Source organism: Falco cherrug, chromosome 6 (genome assembly GCF_023634085.1).
Source record: "Falco cherrug isolate bFalChe1 chromosome 6, bFalChe1.pri, whole genome shotgun sequence".
NCBI lineage: Eukaryota > Metazoa > Chordata > Aves > Falconiformes > Falconidae > Falco > Falco cherrug.
This window is the reverse complement of record NC_073702.1, coordinates 18,268,045-18,291,824: the sequence shown is the minus strand read 5'-3', so window position 1 is coordinate 18,291,824 and position 23,780 is coordinate 18,268,045. Positions and strand designations below refer to the sequence as shown.

The window sequence follows — 23,780 nt, the reverse complement described above, 5'->3', positions numbered from 1 at the left end:
GCTCCTCAGAAATTGCATACTATGCACATCCCACAAAAAGCAGCAGAAAGCAATAAAAATAGGGTTGCTAACTTCTTTTGTACTGATCTGAGAAAAGAGCAGGAGTGGTACTGCCTGTTCATTTGCTTGCTTTCTTATTTTGCTGAAATTACAGGCAACAACATAAAACCAGAACCTATAAAAAGACACAAAAGAAAGAAAAAACCCAAACAGAATGTACTGGAAAACATCTGTCAGATTTTCAGTACGAATGCTTATGTTTTCATTTTCTTCCCATATGTAGGTCTGATTTATTCATTTGAGCAGTATGTTTTTTCACTTACAAAAGTAACTAGCCAACTGCTCATAGTAGCAATATTATTTGATAAAACGCGAGTGTTTTTCTACTTTCCTAAAGCACACACCCTCTTTTTAAGCTTTCTTCACAGAAGAAAGTTGCTGCCTTTTCACAATTCACCTGCCATTTTCCCCCTAATTTATCTGCTTTCAAATACAGTCTGACTCACCTCTGTCTTGTTAGCTTTCAATCTTAAACGATTCTGCTTACTCTTTTCTAATACGCTCCTTCAGCTCAAACATCTGGTTTTTTTTAATTGCTAGCTTTACCTAAGTGCTATGTTGTTTCTATGAGGAAAAGAGAATAAAAGGAAACAGAACTAAAAAAGCAAACATGTTTTCTAAAGAATTTTGTGTTATTGCTAACAGCTCTTTTAGTTTGACTGTATTCAAAAACATTGTTTACACTTTCAAACCCAGAAAATACTCGGTAAGTGACTATGATGAATTAGTTCCTAGAGAAATCCAAAAGTAGAAAGCTGTAGGAAGACCCTTATTTAAAGGGTCCCATTCTTACAATGGGAATCTAAAATTTGGAAAGTTTTATTTCTACAAGTTAGAAAAACTGCCCCTAACATAAGTGTTATGGTATTGCAAGTTATTCATTTAAGCAGGAAAACCTGGGACCTACAGGCCAATACTTCCACAACCCTGCTGATGGGTGCTTTCCAGCTTGAAGAAATTCCGTTTCATAACTCCACTTGTTTCCTGCCATTTAGCCAACTTTCCACCTATTACATGCCTCCACGCCTTAATATTAACTTCCAGTGCAGAACACTGTAAATTGTTTTCTGAAAAATCAAAGCATATGATGGCCACTGTATATCCTTTGTCTTCTTTGGCAGTGACTGCCTCAAAGAATTCCAGAGAAATACTGAAGCATGACCAGCCCTTCCTGAATCCCGTACAGCTATTCTAAGTCAAGCTGTGTTTTCTAATGTTTCCCTATCTGAACCTTGAAATTAGTTTCTAGAGATCTCTGTTAAGTCTTCTGCAGTTTCTTAGCATACCTTTGCAAACAGCAGAGGAAAGTAAACTTATGAGGTCTGCTGAAACCTTTCGATTTCTACGTGTTTCTTCAAATAGGAATGCAAAAGTATTAACATTTTTTCAAGATTTCAAAATATGTGCATGCTTCATACAGCAAGTCTTTCCTACCCTCACATCATGCTACATCAATTCTTCAGAGTGCCAGGCTGTGCTGGGGAAAGGAAACGGAGTGTTACAGAACTCAGATAATTTGATCAGGCATGTATGTATCTTGATCACTTGCCCACTCATATACCTTGGATTTTTTAATCTCAAAATTACCAAACTTAAAATCTATTCAGTTTCTAAACTTTGATTTCAGGAATAAATTTTACATCTAGACTTCATAAAAATGATTTGTACTTGTCTGATGCTCTTCCTCTGTAGACCTTTTTTAGTGTTTCACAACCTAAAAGTGATGAGTCTTATTCCTTGTTTTACAAATAAAAAACTGAAGAAAAGCGATGTGCAGAGTGACATGTCAAATCAGGAAAAGACAAACCAAGATGTTACTGTTCATATAGTACTTCTTATTGGCTTAAAAAACCCTGTCTGCAATACGGTGCTGAAATTTTAACTGACTTAAGTGTCATGACTATTTTTTTCTGTTAAAAATTAGTTTAGATGTAAATAATTTCATTGCCAGGCAGTGGGTACCCTGGCACACTGCTGATAATAATAAAAAAATCCTACTGGCATTTCATGTATTATTCAAGCAAGAGCTTTGGCAGTCGCTACACACAAGTTCATTTCCTCAATTACTATGTATCTCCCCCAAATCAGTATTTTTTTTAGTTTTGTAGCAACAGACAAGTATGGCTAGACTGCCTTCCTCAGCTAGAAAGTTCACGTTCACTGTTACATGAAAATTCCTGGCTCAAGTGTAGCCCAATGAGTACATGCAAGGCTTCACACTTTTTCGTAGTTGCTTATCTATCTTCTCTACCTTATACAGAAGTGTCAATTTATTCTACTACACTACAGCTCTGAATGATTGTGCTTCGCAGGTAATTAAAAAGAGAATTTTTTACATATAAAGAATGATAAGGTGTCTCTTTTTTTTTTTCTTTCTTTCTTAATATCATCTTGAACGTTCAATTTCAGGTTCCTATTGAGTTAGACAAAGAGTTGAGAGATGTAGATGCATAAGCAAATTTATGATCCTACCAGTGGTCATTAGGAAGAAGTTGTTGAATTGCCAATGATGAACGTAATGCGCAGCAGCAACGGTAGATAAAGCTGGGAGACAGGACAGAAGACTTTAAATCCTTATTCAAAGCCTGTGTATACACTTTGTTCTCTGTTTTACAGGGAGAAAGTGCAGGAATTCAGATGCTGGTCAAACCTAGCCTTTAGGCAGATAAAAAGCAGTCCTGAATTTTGAACCTCCAAAATGGTGACCATTCATACCGGCACATAAATAAATGTGCGTACCTGAATTTATGATGCTTTGAGTTAACCCTGCTTTTTTTGTTTCCTTTTAAAGATTTTGTTTTGTTTCCCAGCATGCTGTGGATTTTTTGATTGCTGTTTCATACTTAGAAAATCAGGGACCCAAGAGTTTTTAGTTTTACTGTTTAATTTTTGCTTATGTCATGTCCTTTTTGTTCTCTTCTAGTACAGCATTTTGCAGCAAAGCTCATCTAGTTTTAAAATCTCTCTTTGTATTTCTGGCCCTGTCCAAGCAACCATAAAAAAGATCACAGCCCAGCTATGGTTTTGCACTAGAATTATGGAAAACGGGGGATTTCAACATAAATCCAGGAGAAACCTGCTGGTTTTAACTTTGTATCTCTTTGGAAATGAACTCCAAAGAAGAAATCAGCACATAAAGTTCATGAAAACTAAACCCAAGGAAGTGTGCTTATGAGTTTTTACAACATAAAGTTTCATAAAATTGTACTTCTAATAAATTATCCTGTCACTTCCTTTTAAATCAAGAGATTAAACTGTGACTGTATACATGTTTGTATGTATAACTCAGCAAAAAGGTAAAAAATCACCAACAGGAACCCTAGAATAATTTATATGTGAGTAGTATACAGGTTATGTATATTAGCTTTCCTCTCGCTCGACCTCCCAGTATTGCTATCCACACCTTCATGCCATTTTACCATTATACTTTATCATCACTTCTCTATGCAACTGTAACTTGTATGGCTTCTAGCTGCACCTACTAGCTATTTGCTGGGATAAGCTTCCATGAGCCCTTCATCCTTGTAGACGTCTATTAAAATAAGCTGGACAAATCAAAGGTGAAAGAACTGGCTGCAGCGTATGAATGGTAAGTGAATTTTCTATACAGATTCGGTATTTATTTGGAAATTCATCATAACAGGTATATTCTTTTAGGTCAGTTAGTCACAGAAATACAGGTCCAAAAACTTCAGAGAGGAATGGCAATGAAAGTAGTCTGGCACCTAAGAGATGTGTAAGTTCTGTCAGACACAGACATCGATTCTTCGGACTGATTCCTGGAGTCTTTTTTTGGCCCAGCAGAGCTCCCAGTACAGAACTGTTAGGGCTTTGTGCACACCCAGACACCAAGAAGTGCTTTCTGGATTTAACTGACTAGCACTATCTTGCTTCTCTGCAAGACAAAGCCTCCAGCTGAGGTCCAAGACCAGAGCATAAGACCTGCTAACTCACAGCTGCTCCATCTCCCAGCTCAGCACCCCCTCCACTACCTGCCAGCCAGACATCCTTAAAGCTCAGGATAGCGGTGGCCAGTCCCTCTAAAGACTCGACTGTCTCCAGCAGCAGCAAGCACAGCCTGCTCCATAAAGGCAGGCCAAGAGTCACAGCTAGGCAGGCAGCGGCAGCAACCTCACCAAAAAAGAGTCGGGAGTGGAGGCTGCGATTCAACATCAGGATCGGGTCTGCAGATAGCACCCAGGATTGGTCACACATCTGCCTAAGAGCTTGAGGTTTAAAGCCATCACCAAGTGAAGGAGGAGGAGACCTCCGCTGAGGTTCCTTAGCAGCAGGCAGCTCCTGGGCATGAAATCTTAGCAGCGAGCTGGCCTCCATCCGCCAGCTGAAAGGGGTCTCGACAGCCTGTCGCTACAGGCAAGCTCAACTGCCACAAATGGCAAATCCTGTATTTGAAAACAAAGGACTAGCTAGGAGCTGGTTTTGGGGGGGAAATTAATCTCCCTTAAGGCTTCACATGTAAGCTCACATGAATCATGGAGGCAGGAATTTTAAACATAGTCTTTTTTTCAGTTGCTTAACTTCAGCTCTAGCATTTCAGGCTGCTGGCTGTTGCGAACTCGTATTCCTGTAACACAATGATCCTTCTGAATTAATAAAACACGAACTTCAGCATCTATGTTCGAACTCCTCTCCTGGTTCTGGCTCTTAAAGCTTTGCCACATCAACATTGCTTGCCTTTGTGTGAACTACATAAGTAAACTGGATGCACAAAAATATGCAGGTTGGTTAGTCTCTCCAGCATGCACCAAAAAGGCCAGAATCTATTTAGTTGTGATGAAGGGAAGCGGTCAGTAGCCAGCCACTTCTATTAGGATCTTTTTTTAAAAAAAAAAAAAAAAAAAGTTTATTTAATCTTTAAAATTCAAGGATCTTAAAGACATTAACAAAATATTATGAAATATGTTAAAGTCTCTGTAAGGGGATATATTACACTGTAATGAAATCCTGTATTCACAAATTGGGAATTTGCAGTCTGAACCTTGAACATTTAAGTAGAGGGTTGCTACATTTTGTTTCTGGTACTAAAGTGTGGATTTTATTTCAAAATTCTTGTTTTCTAGAAAAAGAAATCACTAATAAAATGTAATTTAATTTGGCAAATCATCAGTTTCACTCATCATATAGTGTCCAATAAGGTGGAAATAATTACAAAAGGTCATAAAAATTCTTGCTCCCGGTAAGTCATTAGTTTTATGCTTGTTTTCTCTAAGTTAGGACTTGATCCCAGTAGTGTAGGGATCTGTTTATATCAATGAGTTACAACAGCAATTTGAATTTGATAAAGTTCTATGGGATTACCATGTGATTGTTTCATTCATTGAGGTATCACTGCCAGCCAAAACTCCTCTTTGCATATTCTTTCTTATGTTCGGATATGTGCTATGAAAACAGACAAAGCTATTTCTGGCAACTACACAGGCTATGCAAGAAAAGAGTTCTGTATCACTTCCCTTTAAAAAATTCCCTTTTCGTACCCGCTCTGCACACACTACAGGCAGGAGCCAATTGTCAAGGTAACTCAAATCTCCTCAGATCAATGGTCTACCTTACTGGGGCCTCTCCAGCACAGAAGTTTCCTGACCCATCCTTTTACCCTTCCTTGGAGGTCTGTAACAATTTCCTATAAATGTTTTACTACTTCTTTTAGTTACATCTTGTGTTTGTCACATTAGCTAACCCTCATATGTAATTTTACTCAAAATACCATAACCTTTAACTGGATTGCCACATCACTTCTGATCTTCTGCATTTGTCTCCTTGGTAGATGGTATACTCTGATATTCTTATATTAAACCATTTAACCAAGAGTGAGTCATGTTTCTGCTTTAACTGTTTACTGTTTTGTTCTGAAGCATCACTTCACGTTCCTCAAATTTTCACACAGATGCTCTTCATGAAAGAAAGTGAAATTCCTTTCTCTAAGCAATGCTTTCTATCTATAGTATTCACTTTAACAACTTAAAAAATTACTTATCCTTTAAAAGTTGGCTGATCTCTCTCCCATCTTTCACTACCTACCCTTCTGCTAAAACAACACACATAAAACTGAATACTAAAATTACACGACTACTTCCCTGCTAATTTCTTATACAGATACAGCCTGTCAGTTGTAGATTACTTTGGATCAGCCCCAAACAAAAGAAAATATTCTGGGTAGTATAATCCTGCATGGAACAATGTGATCTGTAGAAAAAATTACTTACTGAATCACCAGCACCTCTTTCCACTCCTAGGAGATCTCCCATCGAAGCAACGCCTGAATTAGTGCAGAGTGATTTGTGGCTTTCCAGCTGTCATTCATTAATTCTTAGGAAATACAATATACAATACAACAGTGTACAGTGTGGGGTTGTAGGCTGTGATGTTTTAGGAAGAGTGTAATCTTGCCTGCTGAATGACTTCTTTTCGAACAATAACCATAGCTCATTATTTCTATAACCCCTCAAACACATTTCACTCCTGATGAAATACCGAGTCGGTCGCGCAGACCCATAAGGGAGGAAGGGTACAGAACTGTGTCTGTGGAGAGTCTGGTCTAGGAAACCAGCGGCTGAGCTGGACAAGGGGTTTCACCCCAGTACTTCGCCGTTTGTGTATCTTTTGCAGAGAGGAAGGCACAGAGAAGCCTTACCGCAGGGGCTAGAAGGCTAGAACTGAGGCACTCTGATCCACTGCCTTTGGCACTTTGCCAGCCAGCTGACCCGTGAAAGTTGTCCTGTTTTAGGAGTATTGTTTAGCTACAATTCACTGCTAGCTGCCTTGTTTCTTTGACCAGAGACAGGAGAGGATGCTGTGAGGTGTGCCCCATTGGAGGATCCAAGAGCCTGGGGACCTACCTTTAGAGCCAGCCAAGGAGCTGCTTGTGCAAAGCCAGTCAGAGAGACTGTGTAATGCCTGCTTCATCAAGGACTTTTGGCAAAATCTATGACAAGTACAGCCCAGCCAACAACACTGCACCTTTAGACATGCACTGTAGCAGAACCTGAGCACATAAGGAAGTTTTCTGGTGGGCCTCAGGCACCCCTGGCTTCCCAGAAATCTGAGAAGGCTGCACAGGGGCTTTTTTTTAGGTCTATTGCTCTCCTGAATTTACATATTAATTAGCCTGAACTGCACACTAGGTACCTAAGAGCTTCTTTCCCCCTTAACTCTCACACAGTTGATTTAAGAAGTAAAACAACAGGAGTAGGAGGTAAACATGAGACAAGAATCACAACAAATACTGGGGTTAACAAAGCATAGCCATCCTTCAGTGTTTAGTAGGCACCAGGACAGCAATTATTTTAAGGAAGGATTTGAAAAACAATGCTTCAAGTATTTTTATGGCGAACTCCTCCCATGCTCAAGGGTTTTCCTGCTTTTAGCTATTACATCTGCAACTGAAGCTAACTGTGAAATTAGTGATTTATTTATCCCATGGTACATACACACACATTTGCAACACTAGAAGTAAGTGTGAAAAAGTTAGAACCTTTTTTAACCAGATTTTGTCATTCAGTATTTAATCAAATACCTGCGGATTCCCATGTTGAAACTTTCCCTGTTCCTTCTTGTGGCTTATATCACTAACACTGTTAACACACTGCTGTTATTCCTAAACAACCTCATAGGAGCTCTGCCAAAATAACAAGTTGGACAAAGGAAAGCTGACCTTACAAACGGCTGCCTGAACTGCATGGAAGCAGAAGATGCCATTAAGTGTAAAACAGAACAATAAAGCCCTACGATTTGTAAACAGCTTTTGATTCCATAACATTTATTAAAAATAGTCTCCTTTGGAATGCATCTAAACAGTAAGATATTTTTCAAGATTCTATCTTTACAAATAGTACATCAGAACTTGTAGCCTGTTTCTTGTATTGTGTCCTATTCATAAAAATATATGAACACAAAGGGAAAAATATATCTTATTGAAATTAACTATTTTTGATTATTTAGCCACAGATTTGAGAGAAGATTAAATAGGATATAAAGATATTGCTGATCTTATTTGGAAGGTATAACTGATAAACAAAAGGCATACTTAAGACATGTTTGCAGTGATAAAGTTATCTAGACCACTCTGTGTATGCAATTATCAATAATTTTGCTTTATCTATCTTCAATCAAGATGTAATTATGCATTATTCTGTTTTATATTTAGACAACTCAGTAAAGTAGAAATTTTATTTTAGTGAATATCAAACATAGATGTTCCTAAGAAAAGTGGAATCAGAGACATCATAAAAAAATATTTTTATGTCCCTCATCCAAAATCAATGGAATATAATAATCATCACTGGGTTTTTAGTAATTTCATATGGAATTGAAGGTAATAAATAGATAAGGATTGACATTTCCTGGCAAAAGCAACAGCAGTAATACTTGTAGACAATCTGATGCATAACCAATACTTTCTGGAACTTTAGTGAGTGCCTTTTTCCTCTTCTAATGATTCTTTAAGGGTGGGATTTTAAAACACTGTGCACTTGAATTAAACTAAAGACCATTAGTAACATTTCTGTAAAACGAGATCCTGTGTTACCTGTATGGCTGTGAGGATATTGGCTAACGCCTGGCCATACGTGTCATGACAGTGAACAGCAAGAGCACTCAGAGGAATTTCTTTCATAACAGCTTCCAACATTCTTCTCATACTTCCAGGAGTCCCCACACCAATGGTATCCCCCAGAGAGATTTCATAACAGCCCATACTGTACAGTCGCTTAGATACCTGATTAGAAACAGAGAAACATGAAAAGGTCAAGATAAAAGAATATAAATTAGGGCCAAGAACATGCATTAAAAAGGACGTACTTCTGTACAGGTTTCAGGATTTGACCCCCCAAGGCAGATCTATGTATCAGAAACCCTCTATTTATTCTTCAAAACTGTCACCCAAGAAGAAAGTCCCATAGATCCTCTTATTTTAAATTTATAGTTCTGCTTCTGTACGTAGAATAACCAAGCAAGCCAAATCCATCAAAAACTTGGGTTTTGACTCTCCCACAGAATCCAAGTAAGCAAGATTTTACACTATGAATTAAGTTTCTGTCAAGCCCTTTCCCAACATTTCCCCCTCTCTGGGGGTTTCCCAGCTGTTTGGTTTTCTCTGTGTACTTTTCAGCTTACAAGTTGTGCAGGGTAAAGACCTGCCCTTCTGTTTGCTTATTAGATGGAGCCAAGCACAGGGCTGAACTAAGACAATAAATAATTAACAAGAAGCCTGATTTTGCTTTCTCTTGGCACTGAAAACATGAATGGAAAATGAAGTTTAGCATGCTGTAGTTAATATTAATTTTGCTTGCTTTCCATGAAATCAAACATTAAAATACTAACAAAGCAAAACTGTAACTTAATTAACATTCTATTCTTTAAGTTTTAATATTTTTCTTAATACCAAACAAAACCATACACCAATATTTCTTACTTATGTAAGTAGAGCTCTAAACATTTCTGGAATTACATCTTTGAATTCTTTGTATAAGTAAGAGATTTGAGGTCTGGCTCCATGTTTTTATGGAGAGAGACACACACTTGGAAGCACAAAATCATATTTGCACCAAAAATCTTTAGAAATTGAATGTAGGATCACTCCATCCTAGTTTTGCTGAATTTATTTTCAGTTTCTCAGTATGTTTGTCCCTTTTAGGATTCCTCCCTGTGTATCAGTGATCCCAGCATGCCACTCCACTGGAAGAGAATCCAATCCGTGTCTGGAAATTAACTGTTCAGAAATGAAAAAATATGACCCTTTTCCAAGACATCTTCAGTTGCACTCCACTCTGCTGTTAAAGCAATTCCAGGACTTCATCAGTGGGATTGCTGTGAATATGTCTGAGGACGCTGACAAAGTGCTGCACCAGCAGTCTCCAAAGTGCTGGATTAATATTGCTGTTCACTTAATTCAAAGAACAGCTGAAAAAGAACTTCAAGTAGTCTGAACAGTCCTGCTTAAAGCTTGAAAGTGCTATGACTATTGCAAATGTAGTAAAACTCTCTGTACTTCAAAGTCAAAGAGCCCCTGGTTTGTATCAACATAAATTCAATATACTCTTTAAGAAAGGGACATTCACCAGACTGCAAAAAGGGATTCTCACAGCATATTTTTATATCATCAACACATGGCAGGTGTTTTAACTGGACTACTGTTGTAAGAAAAAAAATCATCGTCTGCAGTTAGTGGTGGATTACCCCTAGTTAATCCCCAAACCTCAGGTTTTGTGTAAAATCAGGGTAAAGGAAGCAGACTGCATCTTTTTCTCATGTTCTTTTAAATTCATGATTCAAAGGTTTTCTAGATCAGCATTTTAGTGGCGACAAAGAGATTATATAAGCTGCTAGAAATCATACTCCGTTCACTTCCTTTGCTTGCTCAGTCCTTAGGTCTTTCAGCTTTCTGAAAATAAAAGTTCTGAAAGGTGACAGAAGAGAGGGGGAAACTCTGCTAACAAGCTGAGCATCATCACTGACTTGTCATGATCTAACCTTAAATCGACCTTTAAACAGAGGTCTCTATTTAATTTCAAGAAGAATGTGCATGCTTGGAAGTTGGGTGGGAGTTTTTGTACTAAATTTTCTATCCCACCACAGTAGGAGGCAGCCCATTAGTTACAGTTTTGTAAGTTTTTAATGTGGATTTTTGGGAGGAGGGTGGGGGAGAAGAGAACATGCTATTTTGTCAGGATGTGATTACGAGCTTGCAGCTTTGTTGGTGGAACAGGGCTCTGTTCTGCACCACCGAGCCATTTTACTATGCATGAGTCTCCTGCTACTCCCCTTGGGAACAGTGCCCTGACACCAAGCGTGGACCAAAATGGGAGCTGACAACCCAGCACTGCAACCCCATAGGCAAATGAACAATCCTGCTGTTGAAAATAATACCTAAAACTATGCTCTTAATTGAATACAAAAGGTCCAGTTACAGATTATTTTAAGCAAATAACAACAGAAAACCACACTTCGGTCCCTGTGCTGTAAGGGAAATAATCCATCAATATTCAAACACAAGTAGGTATGTTTTCTGTAGCCTGATCAGCCTGTATGCTGGATAATATTTAAATGAATTCACTGCTCTAGGTTAAAAGGAAGCTAAAGGGAGAAAGAACCAGGCAGAAAGATAAAAACTGCCAAGTGCATGACTGGAGGACAACAGATAACACAACTGCCTTCAAGGATGTTATACAGTGCTTCCAACAACTTTCAAGCCTTATTTGCCTAACGTTGAAATTCACAAACCACAGGATGATAAATGGTTAAGCAGTGATTCCATTTCAAGAAGCAGCAGAGTGATAAAAGGACTATTCAGACTATTTTAGGAGATGAGAATTCTTTGCTGTTTTGCTGGGTTTGTTTTTTTTAAATAAAGAACCATATGGATATACCTGATGAATTCTACAAGTCCGAAGGCATCTGTAGTTTGCATTCACTAGATAACTAGGTGTAAAATAGTTATGGATCTAGTATGCCAGAAACATATATGGTCTGGTTAATAATCCATCTCTCCTAATTGCTTTTGCTTCGGTAAAAAAAATCTTTGCTTAAGAAAAAAATATAAATCGTCACCATCATTGACTGCGGAGAAACAGTTTAAGTCTTCCAATCATAGCTGCTGATTGCAACGCGCAGTCAGGGGGTCAAAATGGTCCCATCCCAAGAAAGATGATGACCATGACCAGGGTGGCAGCTCTCTGAAAGGGTTTAGCAACAGCCAGTAATTTTGATAATTCTGATTCAGCAAAGGATAAGTGCATGTGTTTATGTAAAATCCATTAACAGCTCATTAGATTCTTCTATATAAACATCAGTGCATGCTGAATCAGGACCTGAATTAATAACTTCATTGAGGTAGCTTTTATTCTTAAACACATACACAGTGGCGTATTCAAGAATACACTTACTAGGACAAAGACAGAAAATAAAAGAGCTGTGTGAGTAAATGTTCGCAGGTTTGGAACACTAAATAGCACTCCCACCAGCAAACAGAAAAGAAGTCCTCCTGCACAAGGAGAGTAGTTTTAAAAAACGAGCAACACATGGAGAGTGGAGAGAAGCCTGTTAGGGAACATGATACTGCAGTAAGCAATCTACCAACAGCACAGCTGAATCTGTCATCGCTGCTCTAACTAAAAGCTGTGTCACTTCTAACTTCCACTTCATATTAAAACAAATTAATTTAGAAATACTGAGTTACCTTCCAATTTAGCTATTTTTTTCAGAGTGTGAGTCTATGTGGCTGCTGTGGGAGAAGTATTATCACAAGTTCCACCTGGAACATATACCAGAAGATCATGCAGGAGAACAGGACGTGAAAGCCACACACACATCAGACAAACGTTGACTAGCTTCTAGTGCTACAAAGAAAAAAAAAGTGGAGATTCTGCTAGATCACCAAAAATTGGTGATTAAGTGTAAGAGAGAAGGCAAGTCTTTCTCTGGGAGGAAGGCCAGCATGTTCTACCTTGTGCCTCTTGAATTCTCTCTGCACTTTCTTCCCTACTGTCTATTTAAGCTTCGATGCCCTCCTTGTCTTCCCGCAAAACTTAACACCTGTGTTTCACGCATCTCTTTCACTGCAGAAAAGAAAAGCTCTACTAAGACATCTTCCTTCTCTTTTTAGCCTAAATGGGAAAAGGTGGTGGGGAGGGAAGATGCAACTTATTCCATCATAACAGTAGAACAAGTTAAGAGATAAAGTTGGGGATGAGTTTTGGTTCATGTGTCAATCACACGACACTTGCCAGAAGCACAATGTTGGAGCAGTGGCTCCATCAGCTGACAGCACAGTATGCTTACCCCAGCATAAAATGCATTTAAAAGCAGACACGCTTTGCAAGAGGTTGTGCTGGAAACCATGAGCAACATGGTCCACTGACATATGTGCTTGAGTCTACTTCCTTGAGCATTTCCTTACCTTCTTGTTGGAGGAAATTGCATATATTTTTTTCTCACAACTGGTAACAATCAAAATATACTATTTTCCTCGGATTTGGCTGCTTATGGTTGAGTAAGGTTATGCATCAGCTATGATTTGTTTGTCTTTCTTACACTTTACCCACTAAAAATCTTTTTAGGATTAAGTACAGAACATTACTTATAGACATCTTAAAATGCATTTTTGATTCATTAAAAAGAGAAGCCAGCAGTTCATTCTTACTTCTGCCACTTTAGCCGGTACAATGTTTCCTTCGTATGGGCATCCCAATGCACATGACACATACCTATAATAAAAAGAACACACAAAGATCGTTTCATATGTTTATCGGTATCCATCCACGTTAAATATGATTTTGAATATTTAAGCCAGTCAATGTAGAATACAGATTTGAATGAAAAGTTAAAATTACATCAGATGAAAGTAGAAGGTTTATCAATTTTCTTTTTAAATCACAGAACACAGATTTATAGCTTATTTATGCTCAGTGGATGTCACAAGTTGGCAATGCAGCCAAGCTAATAGTGCTGCAGGAGACTTCAATTGTTCTTGGCATTTCCCTCTGAAGTTCTAAGAGCCAGCTCAAGTTTTGCCTTGCGTGGCCCACACAAGGTACTCAGAAGAAGATATCACCACCTTCTTGTCCTAATTACCCGAATCATAGAGAGCAACACAAGCAACTTGTAACAACATCTCACAAGTCACTAGAATTGCGGTGAATGGGGTAGCTTTCACCCTCTCTCTCTGTACTGCCATTTCCATCCCTGTGTCCCAGAAGAAATACAGCTCCATCGCAAGCTGTATTTAGGTATGCCTTGGGACAAGAAGAAATCAAGAAGCCAGAGTATTTCTCAGAAGCTATTGGTTCCATAAAGCACAAAAATTGAAAGCCACAACTGAGCCTCCACTATTCAGTCCTAATGCTGTGATACCATAGAATTTGGTTCAAATTTCCCTTTTTTAAAGGCAATTAAGAGCCATGAAATTCCAATTAAACTTCTAATTGTTTATCTTAAATTGATTAGGAATAGGATTAAACTAACCAGAAACAGTCATTCAGAATCAAAAGAAGTGTGGCTGTAAAGGGATTTACAGCAGATTCAGAGGCAGACAGAGCCCCAGCCCCAGTGGGAGGTTGTTCAGCTGCTTAATAGAAGAACAAGAGCCTTCATCGATGCCCCATCATTCCCTGTCCCTCAACACTGAAGGATATAATGCAAAATTATACACTGTATAATGTGAACTGGATTGAACATATGCCAGTTTGCATGTAGTCATGGTCCGTGGGGTAAAGGATGTATTGTTTCTTTGCAGCTGAAGGAGAAACTGACTGATAGAATTTGAAATTAGGATGAGTAACAGGCAAAAACAAATTATGAAAAAATGTCAACATTTTCATGCAAAGAATTTATTCCATTCCTTTTATGAAGGTATGGCGTTGGCACACTGGAAGTAGCAGTAAGAATGAAGCAAACCTTGAACCTAGAAAGAATTTGATTAGCCCTGACAAAGAAATTGAAATTAATTTTGTTTCCACAAAAGTGGTTGGGTCCATTACCTACCACTCATAATTTTAGTCCAGATGCCTACTAGGCATGATTTCAGTTATCTGTATGTCATTATGAAAACCAGGTTTTTGAAGCCTGACCACAGACTTCATGAAGTATCACCCCCAATTTAGATGTCACTGTTTAAGTTTCAAAATTCTTAATTTTCTTATCTACTTTAAAGATAAAAAAAGCAGCTACTGTCAACAGTTAAACACTGCCCTGCTTTTCAGTGACACATAACTCAAAAACAATTCAGGATAATTTCTTTAATTTCTTTTATGCACACACAGTATTTCAAATGAAACCAGGCATGAAAAATTTAGACCCAAAGGATGACTTTTTACACACTACTACAGTGCCTAGAGCTAGTGAATACACAGAATTTTACTGAAATTATTTTGCAACATCAGCCACAGCACTTATTATGAAGTGAGCATGAACAGTACTAAATACAAAGTAAATGCAAAACACTTAGCACATATGTGCACGTTCCCTTTAATTACATATATCTGTATATGTTCCTAATGGCTACATATGTTAGACCAAAAAGATGTGCATTTGGTAGTGATAATGTGGTATGAATGACATCTGGAATGGAGTAGCGCAAGCAAAAGTAAAAGCAGGCCAAAAGGTACCTAGAGAACAAGGGAATATTCCCTGTGGTTCACACAAGTGAGCAGAAACTCGCCTGAGCTCTCATAATTCAGCTGGGCCTGCTGGGGTATGAAAGTCTGTGGTGACCTGAAGAATCTGCCTACTGCAATGTACAAATCTGTTTGAGATTATGGACTCTCCGCATGCTTACAACATTGTGACTAGGTTGACATTTTAAACAAGGAAAATATGATAGGTATAATTGATCTGGGCATCTGAAATTCAACATTCAACTGGAGAAAATAAGGATTACTGAAAGAATTTGACCAGAGAACAAAGCCCTGTGGAAAAATGAAAGAACTGTTTTTCAGTAGAGTTCATCAAGGATGAGCTTGGCAGAATTTTATCTAACATTCTCGTTTAACGAATTAGCATTAGAAGCAGAGATGTGGTGATAACATTACATTTCTTGGTGCTGTCAATACAAAAAAAAAGCACTGGGAATTAATGGAGAAAGGACAGGAGCAATAGAAATGAGAGTCAGTTGATGGCAATGACAAAGAAAGTTAAATGCTTAAAATGAGACTGTAAAAGAGTAGAATGTGCTCCAAAGACAGATGCGAGGATAAGCATTTCTAATAGAGAACATAAAATATGAATTTCATTTGACAAAGTCTTGCTAAACTCTTACTGAAAATAAGAGACACAATTTGAGTAATTTGTAGAAAAAGTAATGCAAGCTGGAACAGATGCAGGCAAGGGCTGAGTACTGCTCACAGGGGTACAGAGAGCCTAGCATGTGAAAGGAGAAAATTATGCATGTCTATGTGAAAAAGAGAAGATACTCATGTGTCTGGTCTGAGCATTTGCCAAGACATTTAGACTTAGAGCAGTGCTGGGTGGGATGCTTTGTAATTGCATTTGTGTGGTTCCAAATTAGGTTCCAAATTAAGAAGCTTAAGTGAGAGCAAATAGGTTTCAATAGGAAGGTGCATACGTTACCTAGATATGTTTGGTTGTTACATACTCTTTTTTGTGTTTGAAATGAGCCATAAGGCATTAAAAGCACAAGAGAACCCAGACAAAGCAGAGCCCCAAGACCTCCACTCACAGCCCTGCAAAATGGGAGACAACTTTGAATAACATGCTGAAGAACTGCTTAGAAAGGAGAAAATTAACAAGACGGAGCCACAGAGAGTAACAAAAGACAGAAGTTTAAAGAAGAGTCTGGTCAACTGCAGCAAACACTACTGACAAGAAGAATGAGAATAGACTACTGTTTCTGAGATCTTGTCATCAGGGAGTTTGGTGAGAGCTGTTGCAGTTGCAAGCAAGGAACAGAAGCCAAAGTGTAGGAGTTATAGGAGGGAATCACAGAAGAGGGTCTCCAGACAGTAATTATAAACAGCGCCTTCAATGAGCTTAGGAATGAAGAAGAGATAGGCGATGAGATATGATATGAAGAACCAAGTAGGGTCAAAGGTGCAATTTTTAAGAGGCAAATGCTTGCTTATATTGCAGTGGAAAAGAGCCAGAGGACAGTGAGAGGTTAAGAAAGAGAATAAGGGAGGGGAGAAAGAAGAAGAAGAACAGAACGTGGGGTCACAGGGGCAAGTGGAAGGGGTACGGATGGAAAGTAGACAAGAAACTCCTGCTACTCTGACAGTGGAAGAGAAAGAGAAAGGATTAGGGGAGGGGAGGGAGAAGCGAGTGACAGAAGGAAGATCATACTGTATTTTTCCTTAGGAGAAAAAGCGAGATCCTATGTGAAGAAAAGCAGCAGAGGGAAAAAGAGGGAAGAGTTTGAGCAATGAGTTACAGAGGCAACTGGGATTTGATTTGGGGATTCAATTAAGTTGGAGAATACAGCTGTTTTCTAAAAAGATGGCAGGACTGAAAGAAAAAAAGACTGTAATGAAAATTACTGTCTTGGTCTCAGGATATTCACTAGAGGCTCCACAGCATGAGAGAAGTAAATATCTGGGAGTTCACCAAGCAGACTGCAATGGAAGTGTTTAATTCTAAGTATGTGCTTAAATCTTTGCTGAATCAAGGCCAGATGTTTTAGTAGCTTAAGTACGTCTTTAGCATGCAATCAAGGAAAGAGCCCATGCAACCAGAGGTGGAAAAGAAGGACCTGTAATAAGTGAACATATCTATACAGCTACTTCAGGAACACACGGTTAAAAGCTGTTTTGCTCAGGTTCTCTGAAATCAGAATTCCTCCCTTTAATAAAAAGAAGTTCTCTACTTGTTTCACCTGGCACTTTACCTAGTCTCTTGTCTGTCCTACATATTTCACTGCAGGTGAGTTATCACTTGGCCTTCTCCTAAACTGTTTTCTATGCATATAAAAACATTAAAAAAATAAACCCCAACAACTCTACTGTGTAATATTTTGGACAAAAATGCTGAACAGCCTCTGGGGATGGGGAGGGAGAAGGAAGAGGAAGAGAGTTTTCAATTTCTTCCACTAAGCCAAACCCAAATTGCAATGCTCCACAAATGGCATAGACAGTGTAAGGTCCCCACGATCAAGGTCACTAGGAATGGTGATAATCATCACACCAGCCCAAAGACTGTGAAGTGCAGGACATAAAACCACAAACAGGGTAAATGAGCAAACTTTTCATAACCAAAGTGTGTTAAAAGGAAAATGAATCCAAGCAGAAACTGAACTCCATGTTGTAATCAGCCCTTTGTCAGCTTGTTTCAGCAAGAGTTCCAGAGCCAGATCCACAGCTGCTACCACAGCTGGAAGCACGGAGCCTCCTGAGAAGCCAGTTGCAAACTCAGATGCTGCTGTTTCCTGTTTATTATTATAGTGTAAGTTCGCATATAATTTACCATGTTCACTGCAGATGTATTTATTTTTATTGGACATTCGTGCTAAAATGTATATGCCTATCATTTGGTGAATTCATAATATTAAGGTTGATATAGTCTGTCTCTTTGCAAAGGAAGCCATTTGTTAAAAACAAGCAATCTTTACTGTATGGAGAGGGGAAATACAAAAGACAAGAGGGAAATGAGATTCTTCCAGAAAAAGAATCTCCAAGCCAAGCCCAAAATATTTAAATATGGCCAGGATTTTTTTCCCACATTCAATTAAAAAAACACCAAAAAACAAACCAAAAAACCTATATCTCCATTTATCTAGTGCCCAGTTGTGAGCATATATATATATATATGCTATTCAAAGTGAATCCTGTAGTAATAGTACTTGTTATTAATTTTAGAATGCCTAGAAAACACTGTTAAATTGTGGACTCTGTTCTAGAAAATAAATTCTCTAAAACCAGAACAAAACTCTTCCTATAATGAAGGGCTTCTTAACCACTTAACTTTTAATAACTATGCCAAATATCCATGGAGCAATCAGTAACACATGGGCAAACACATTGTATTGTTACCTTATAATTTTGTACTAACATTTCAAGTCCTAATTTGCACTACCGTTTCAGAGAAAACAGGGATCCTTTTTACTTGCCACAGGTATCCAAAAAAAAACCCCAAACCCCCCCCCAGCTCTTCTGGCCTGCTAATATTTTCTATCTGCAGGCACAAAAAAACGGGTAGAAGTTGGTGTTAAGTTTTTCCTAAGGAAAATCTCTCCTCTTACATAGTGCAATCATGCAGAACGATAGTACAATGGCTCCTACATCCTTTTCTTAACCTGTCCCCAGTACAAAGAAAAGCACCAAGTCCCCACATTCCAGTCATCTCCAGCTTCTCAAACTTCTCCAGGGGACCGTGACCAGCTGGCTTAATCCTGTGTAACTGTAGATTTGTTTACCATTTGCATAATAAAATGTGCTGCCTCCAAGTCTATTAAAACGTAGGTCTACATTTTGTTGTTCCCATAACCTCAGATACAGGCTCACTTATGGTGACGTGAAGGTGTTAAAATTAGTTATATATCTAAAGAAGCGATAATGGCATAAATCATCCTATTATCAATATAATTGTGACTATGCTAAACTACAGAGTAGTCTACAAATGGGGGTTTAAAGCAATATGAAAAAAAGTGTACTCCATATACATACTCCCTATGTATTCCAGAATACGAGAAAATACCAGTTCAAAGTTTCTGTCTGTATTCATAAAACATTCACAGCTTTAAACTGTATTGATTTGTGCAAAACTGAATTGCTGGAGTTTATCTCATGGTAATTCCAATTAGGTATAGAAAATACAGTATTGTAAAGCCATCCAAATATCTTGAATTAAGGCATTTAAAATGAACTGTAATAAAAGAAAAAAAGCATTACTGAATTGCATTATAAAGACCAGACTGTCTCGATAATCAAAAGTTTCACATAATCAGGACATTTCTTTATAAACAAAACAGACTTCTTTATTGGTTTCCAGAATTAGTTGTTATGAAGTATATTAAAATAAAACTGATATATTCCACATGCATATTTTTTTTCAAAATAAATCCAAATATCACTAGCACACGATAAAGGTAACTAAAATCAGTTCTTTCTTTTTAAGTTTCAACTATTTTGTGTCTTACCTTGTGTATTATTATCAAAGTAGAACAAGAATTATTTCCTATAATCAACAAGGAATTATGTATGTTGTAACCTGTAACCTTTATTATAACATAATATAAAATAGAGTAATAATAATATTCCATACAATTGTTTGTTTTGTATCTATTTGTCATAGTAAAAAATATTGCTATATTTCAAGTATATCAACCATTATTTGAATTATATACAAACACAGATGTGAGTCCAATGCTGGTATGTTTCAATGTGCTTTTATGTATTGTGAACTTCACCATACTCATCATTCATAAAAGACAGAGGACTATAAACAAAGGAATGACATACACCAGTTTAGAATTAATGCCTGATTACATATGCTTTAATTTATGAAGAAGCAGCTTTGCAAGGAAATGCTTCTACAGTTATTTTACAGCACACATTTGCATCTGTTTTTCCAACACTGAAACACTATAAACATTTGCACACACTTTCATATTTGCACATGCAAATAGTACAAATTGCCTCAAAAGGGCTATTCACATGGATATTTTTCAGGACTGGGACATAAATACAGCTTTTACCTACGGGTCATGGAGAAATGTTTTTTAGTAGAGAAAAAAAATTACCACCTTTCAGCTCTTCCCAGTTAATTTTTATTAGGACTAAGACAGTCTTATACAGAACTGAATGTTTCAGAAGATAGTCTGACTTTATTTCACTGTCACAGGACACGAAGTTGGTAGTGAAGTACTCTTTGTGGAAAAGGGGGAAACACATATTCCTTACTTCCTTACTGTTCTATTGTACTGATTGCAATTTATTTCTGTGCCTTTTTAAATTTTGGAATACATTAACTTGGAAGAATCTAGCTTAACCAGAAGTTACCTAACATTTTCTTCATATGTACATTAAAAATCAATTAAATTAAAACACAATCCAAGTGACCACTTGCAATCACGGTTTGCCACAGTTTTTCATCAATCCTAGCTGTTAGGCTTAATTTTTAATCACTGAAAAAGATGTGATATTTTTAATACTACCTGAATTATGCATTAAAAGATGCAATTCCAAAACCAGCAGTATTTTGTGTCATTTCACATGCAAAATATGCATAGCGGTAATTAGCTGACCACACAGTTTATAACTGATTTGGCTCAGCGTCTTCACAGAATGTGTCCCAGATGTTATCATGAAGTTTTTATGCACGTTCAAAAAATAAAAATAAAAACCCCTTTATGATGCTAATAAATAGTCCAACTTCTAAGACCATACACAAGACTCCAATTCTTCATAAACATCTGAAGTAATTTAGTAAACATTTAGAAAACTGTGTACTGTGCTAGAGATTTTAAATGTGACAGCTGACAACATAAATTTCCTGGACGATGATTGAGTCAACGTTAGTGCAGCTGTAGCAACAGTAAGACATGCAAAAGCTTAAAGTTTAGTTTCAACTGTTTGAGTGCATTTTTCATAAGATTCAAGGATTGTCGATGATTTATTGTCACTACATAAATTCTAAATTGCCAGTAAAAATAGGAAATAAAATTTGAACCCCTTAAAATTATTTTTGGAAGTATTTTTTAACGGCACAAATAAGGAGTTAGGGCACAGCACTAAATTATCCATTTCCTGCAAATAAATAACACCTTAAACAATAATAATGCTTTAGAAAGGAAACAATATCTGTCTTGAAATTAATATAAATACAATTTATGCATATTAATATTTTTATTATCTAAGTAATTCCAGCAAAATATTTAGCCTACAGAATTTGTATTAGAAGCCAAAAATGTGTAGTCCTGGGAGCTTGCTTGAGCAAAGGCATATTCTTTTGCATGCATGAGCAAAGACCATGTTTCTTTAAAAGTAGCCAATCTATAAAAGGGTGATTAAAACGCCAAAATGTTGATTCTTAGTGCAGAGTAAAAATCTGTGTCCATATAGTCCACAGCTTCATTTTGTATTACCGTACATGACAAAGCCTATAAACAGATTCCTTATATCTTGTAATTTACATAAATTACAAGGTGCTAATCCTTACCCTAGGCACAAGTAGGATGGGATTTAGCTGTTCTAACTTCTGACATCAAAGGTAATAATCTACAGCCTATGCCTTAGATAGAACATCTCTAGGATGACTAACACAGGATAGCACCCAAGCTCATTTGCAGCCAAAAGGATGGATCTTCTGGAGAGCGGTTCATCTGATCCTAAGGCAGGTACTTAAAAAAGCACATACAATAAACCGTAGCCTGAAGGCTGCCTATTTCCCCTCTAGTAACTACAAGCAGATTTAGGATGACAAACTCAGACTTGTTGTGTGGTCATGCTCAGATCTGCCTCATGTTACAACAATAGTTGTAAACAATATATAATTATTTTCAGTAAATAGAAGCCACAAAACAAAATAAAACCTGAAACTAATCTTCTCCTAAATAACAACCAGTCAAACCATAAGCATCAATTCTAAATAGTGAATGTCAACTGGTGAACTATGTAACATCCCATCCTTTTGTTTCCAAAATGCTGGGTGTTGAGGCCATTCAACAGAAACTCATAAATCCTAATTTCTTAAACTGTCAGTTTCTGTCTCTGCTTGACTTGTCTATGTGATACCTATGGATCAGGATATAAAGAACAACTTGCCACAAAGCTTTGACTGTCTCAGCATGTAGAGAATTTTGCATGGAACTGGGATACAGAAATGCCATTTATTTTATCTGTGACTGGAAGCAGCTTCTTCAGTAGCAGCTAAATAGAGGATCATAAATCAAGATCATAAATATCAGGCTTTGATAGCTAATTCTTTTTTGTTTTACCTCCAGGAAAAAGCCACCTTGATTGCACTGAGTATTTCTATGAAATCTCTGTTTAAGTCTTATTTTCTAGTTACCTTTTCCACACTTTTCATTGAGGAAGAGAAGCCCAGTGTTTGCATCACTAAATACAATGTAGCACTCCACAAATCTTCTAAATGTACTACAGTATTTGGGAGCTAATGAACTACTTCCACTCCAGTTCTAATGAATTCCCTGTAGTAGTGCAGAATTTTGTTGGGTATTAGTACCAGAGAAAATTATGGTTTACTCTTCTAGCAATAAGTTGGAAATGACAATCTGCTTCCATAATCCCTCTCCTCACAACAGCTCAAATGTCATAAACAGATTTATTTACTTCCTGGATTTAGCAGTCAAAATTGATGTTTCTTCCTTATGGGTATTTTTTTTTAACTAACTAAAAGTTCTAAGTCCATTTTCTAGAGCCTTGTTCAACTGCTAAGTGATCTACCATTAAAAAAAGTCCTGAATTCTGCATTTCTGTGTTTATGCCCCTGCTATTATTTTTCTGTCTTCAGAATTCTATTCAACAAAAGACAGTACACTGGAGCTTAAAAGAAAGTTCTGATGTAGATGGACACTAAACAATCCTTTTTTATTATTATTTCTGAGCAATCATTCCATCTCAATGCTTCCTACAGATTCCCATAACTCTGCCACCCATGATGAGTGTATTTGAATGAGTATGAACGTGCAGAAACAAGATTCATTGTATCACAATACTTGGCAATTATTCTCTTCAAAACTTATTTGTCTAGACTCTGATCTGTAGTCACATTTTATTTGTCATTAATTACTATTTTGTCTCCTCAAAATCTCCCTGGCAGGGATTTTTTAAAAGTACACTTAAAGTCCAAACAGATTGTGTTAACCTGTTCTCTTTTTATCTTTTAAGTTACTAGAATGCTCAAAACTTTCTTTTCAGTATTTTCATATACTGAAATCCACGTTCAACGGATGTTTTAGATACTCAGAATTATTACCTCAGGTTGTTTTTTTTTTGTTTTGTTATGAAATAAGGGTCCATATTCTGCAGTTCAGATTCTCGGCAGATTTTTAGGAGATTAGCTACTTTATTATTGAGTTATATTAGAAACCTCTGGACAAATAGCAGACCGTCCTCTCCTGGAAATTTTGATTTGTTGAAGTGTTATATTAGTCCAGCATCTTATCTCCTGATGCCTCAACCTCTAATTTTCACTGGATAAATTAGTTCCTAAACTAACATCCTGTGATGCAGAAAGCTGTAACATAAATATAAACATAATTTCTCTTCAATTACCCTCTTTAATTGGTTTCTTTACTT

At 37.3% G+C, this 23,780-nt stretch overlaps 1 protein-coding gene across 1 annotated transcript in view; it reads right to left on the bottom strand.

Annotated features, from left to right (window-relative positions):
- HMGCLL1 (3-hydroxymethyl-3-methylglutaryl-CoA lyase like 1) overlaps positions 1 to 23,780 on the bottom strand; it is an 87,969-nt gene that overhangs the window by 27,622 nt on the left and 36,567 nt on the right. The window contains exons 6-7 of the mRNA XM_055714706.1: positions 13,217 to 13,280; positions 8,606 to 8,794 (exon numbers count right to left, since the gene is read on the bottom strand). Coding sequence (XP_055570681.1) covers positions 8,606 to 8,794; positions 13,217 to 13,280 — 253 coding nt within the window. The remainder of the gene's footprint in view (positions 1 to 8,605; positions 8,795 to 13,216; positions 13,281 to 23,780) is intronic.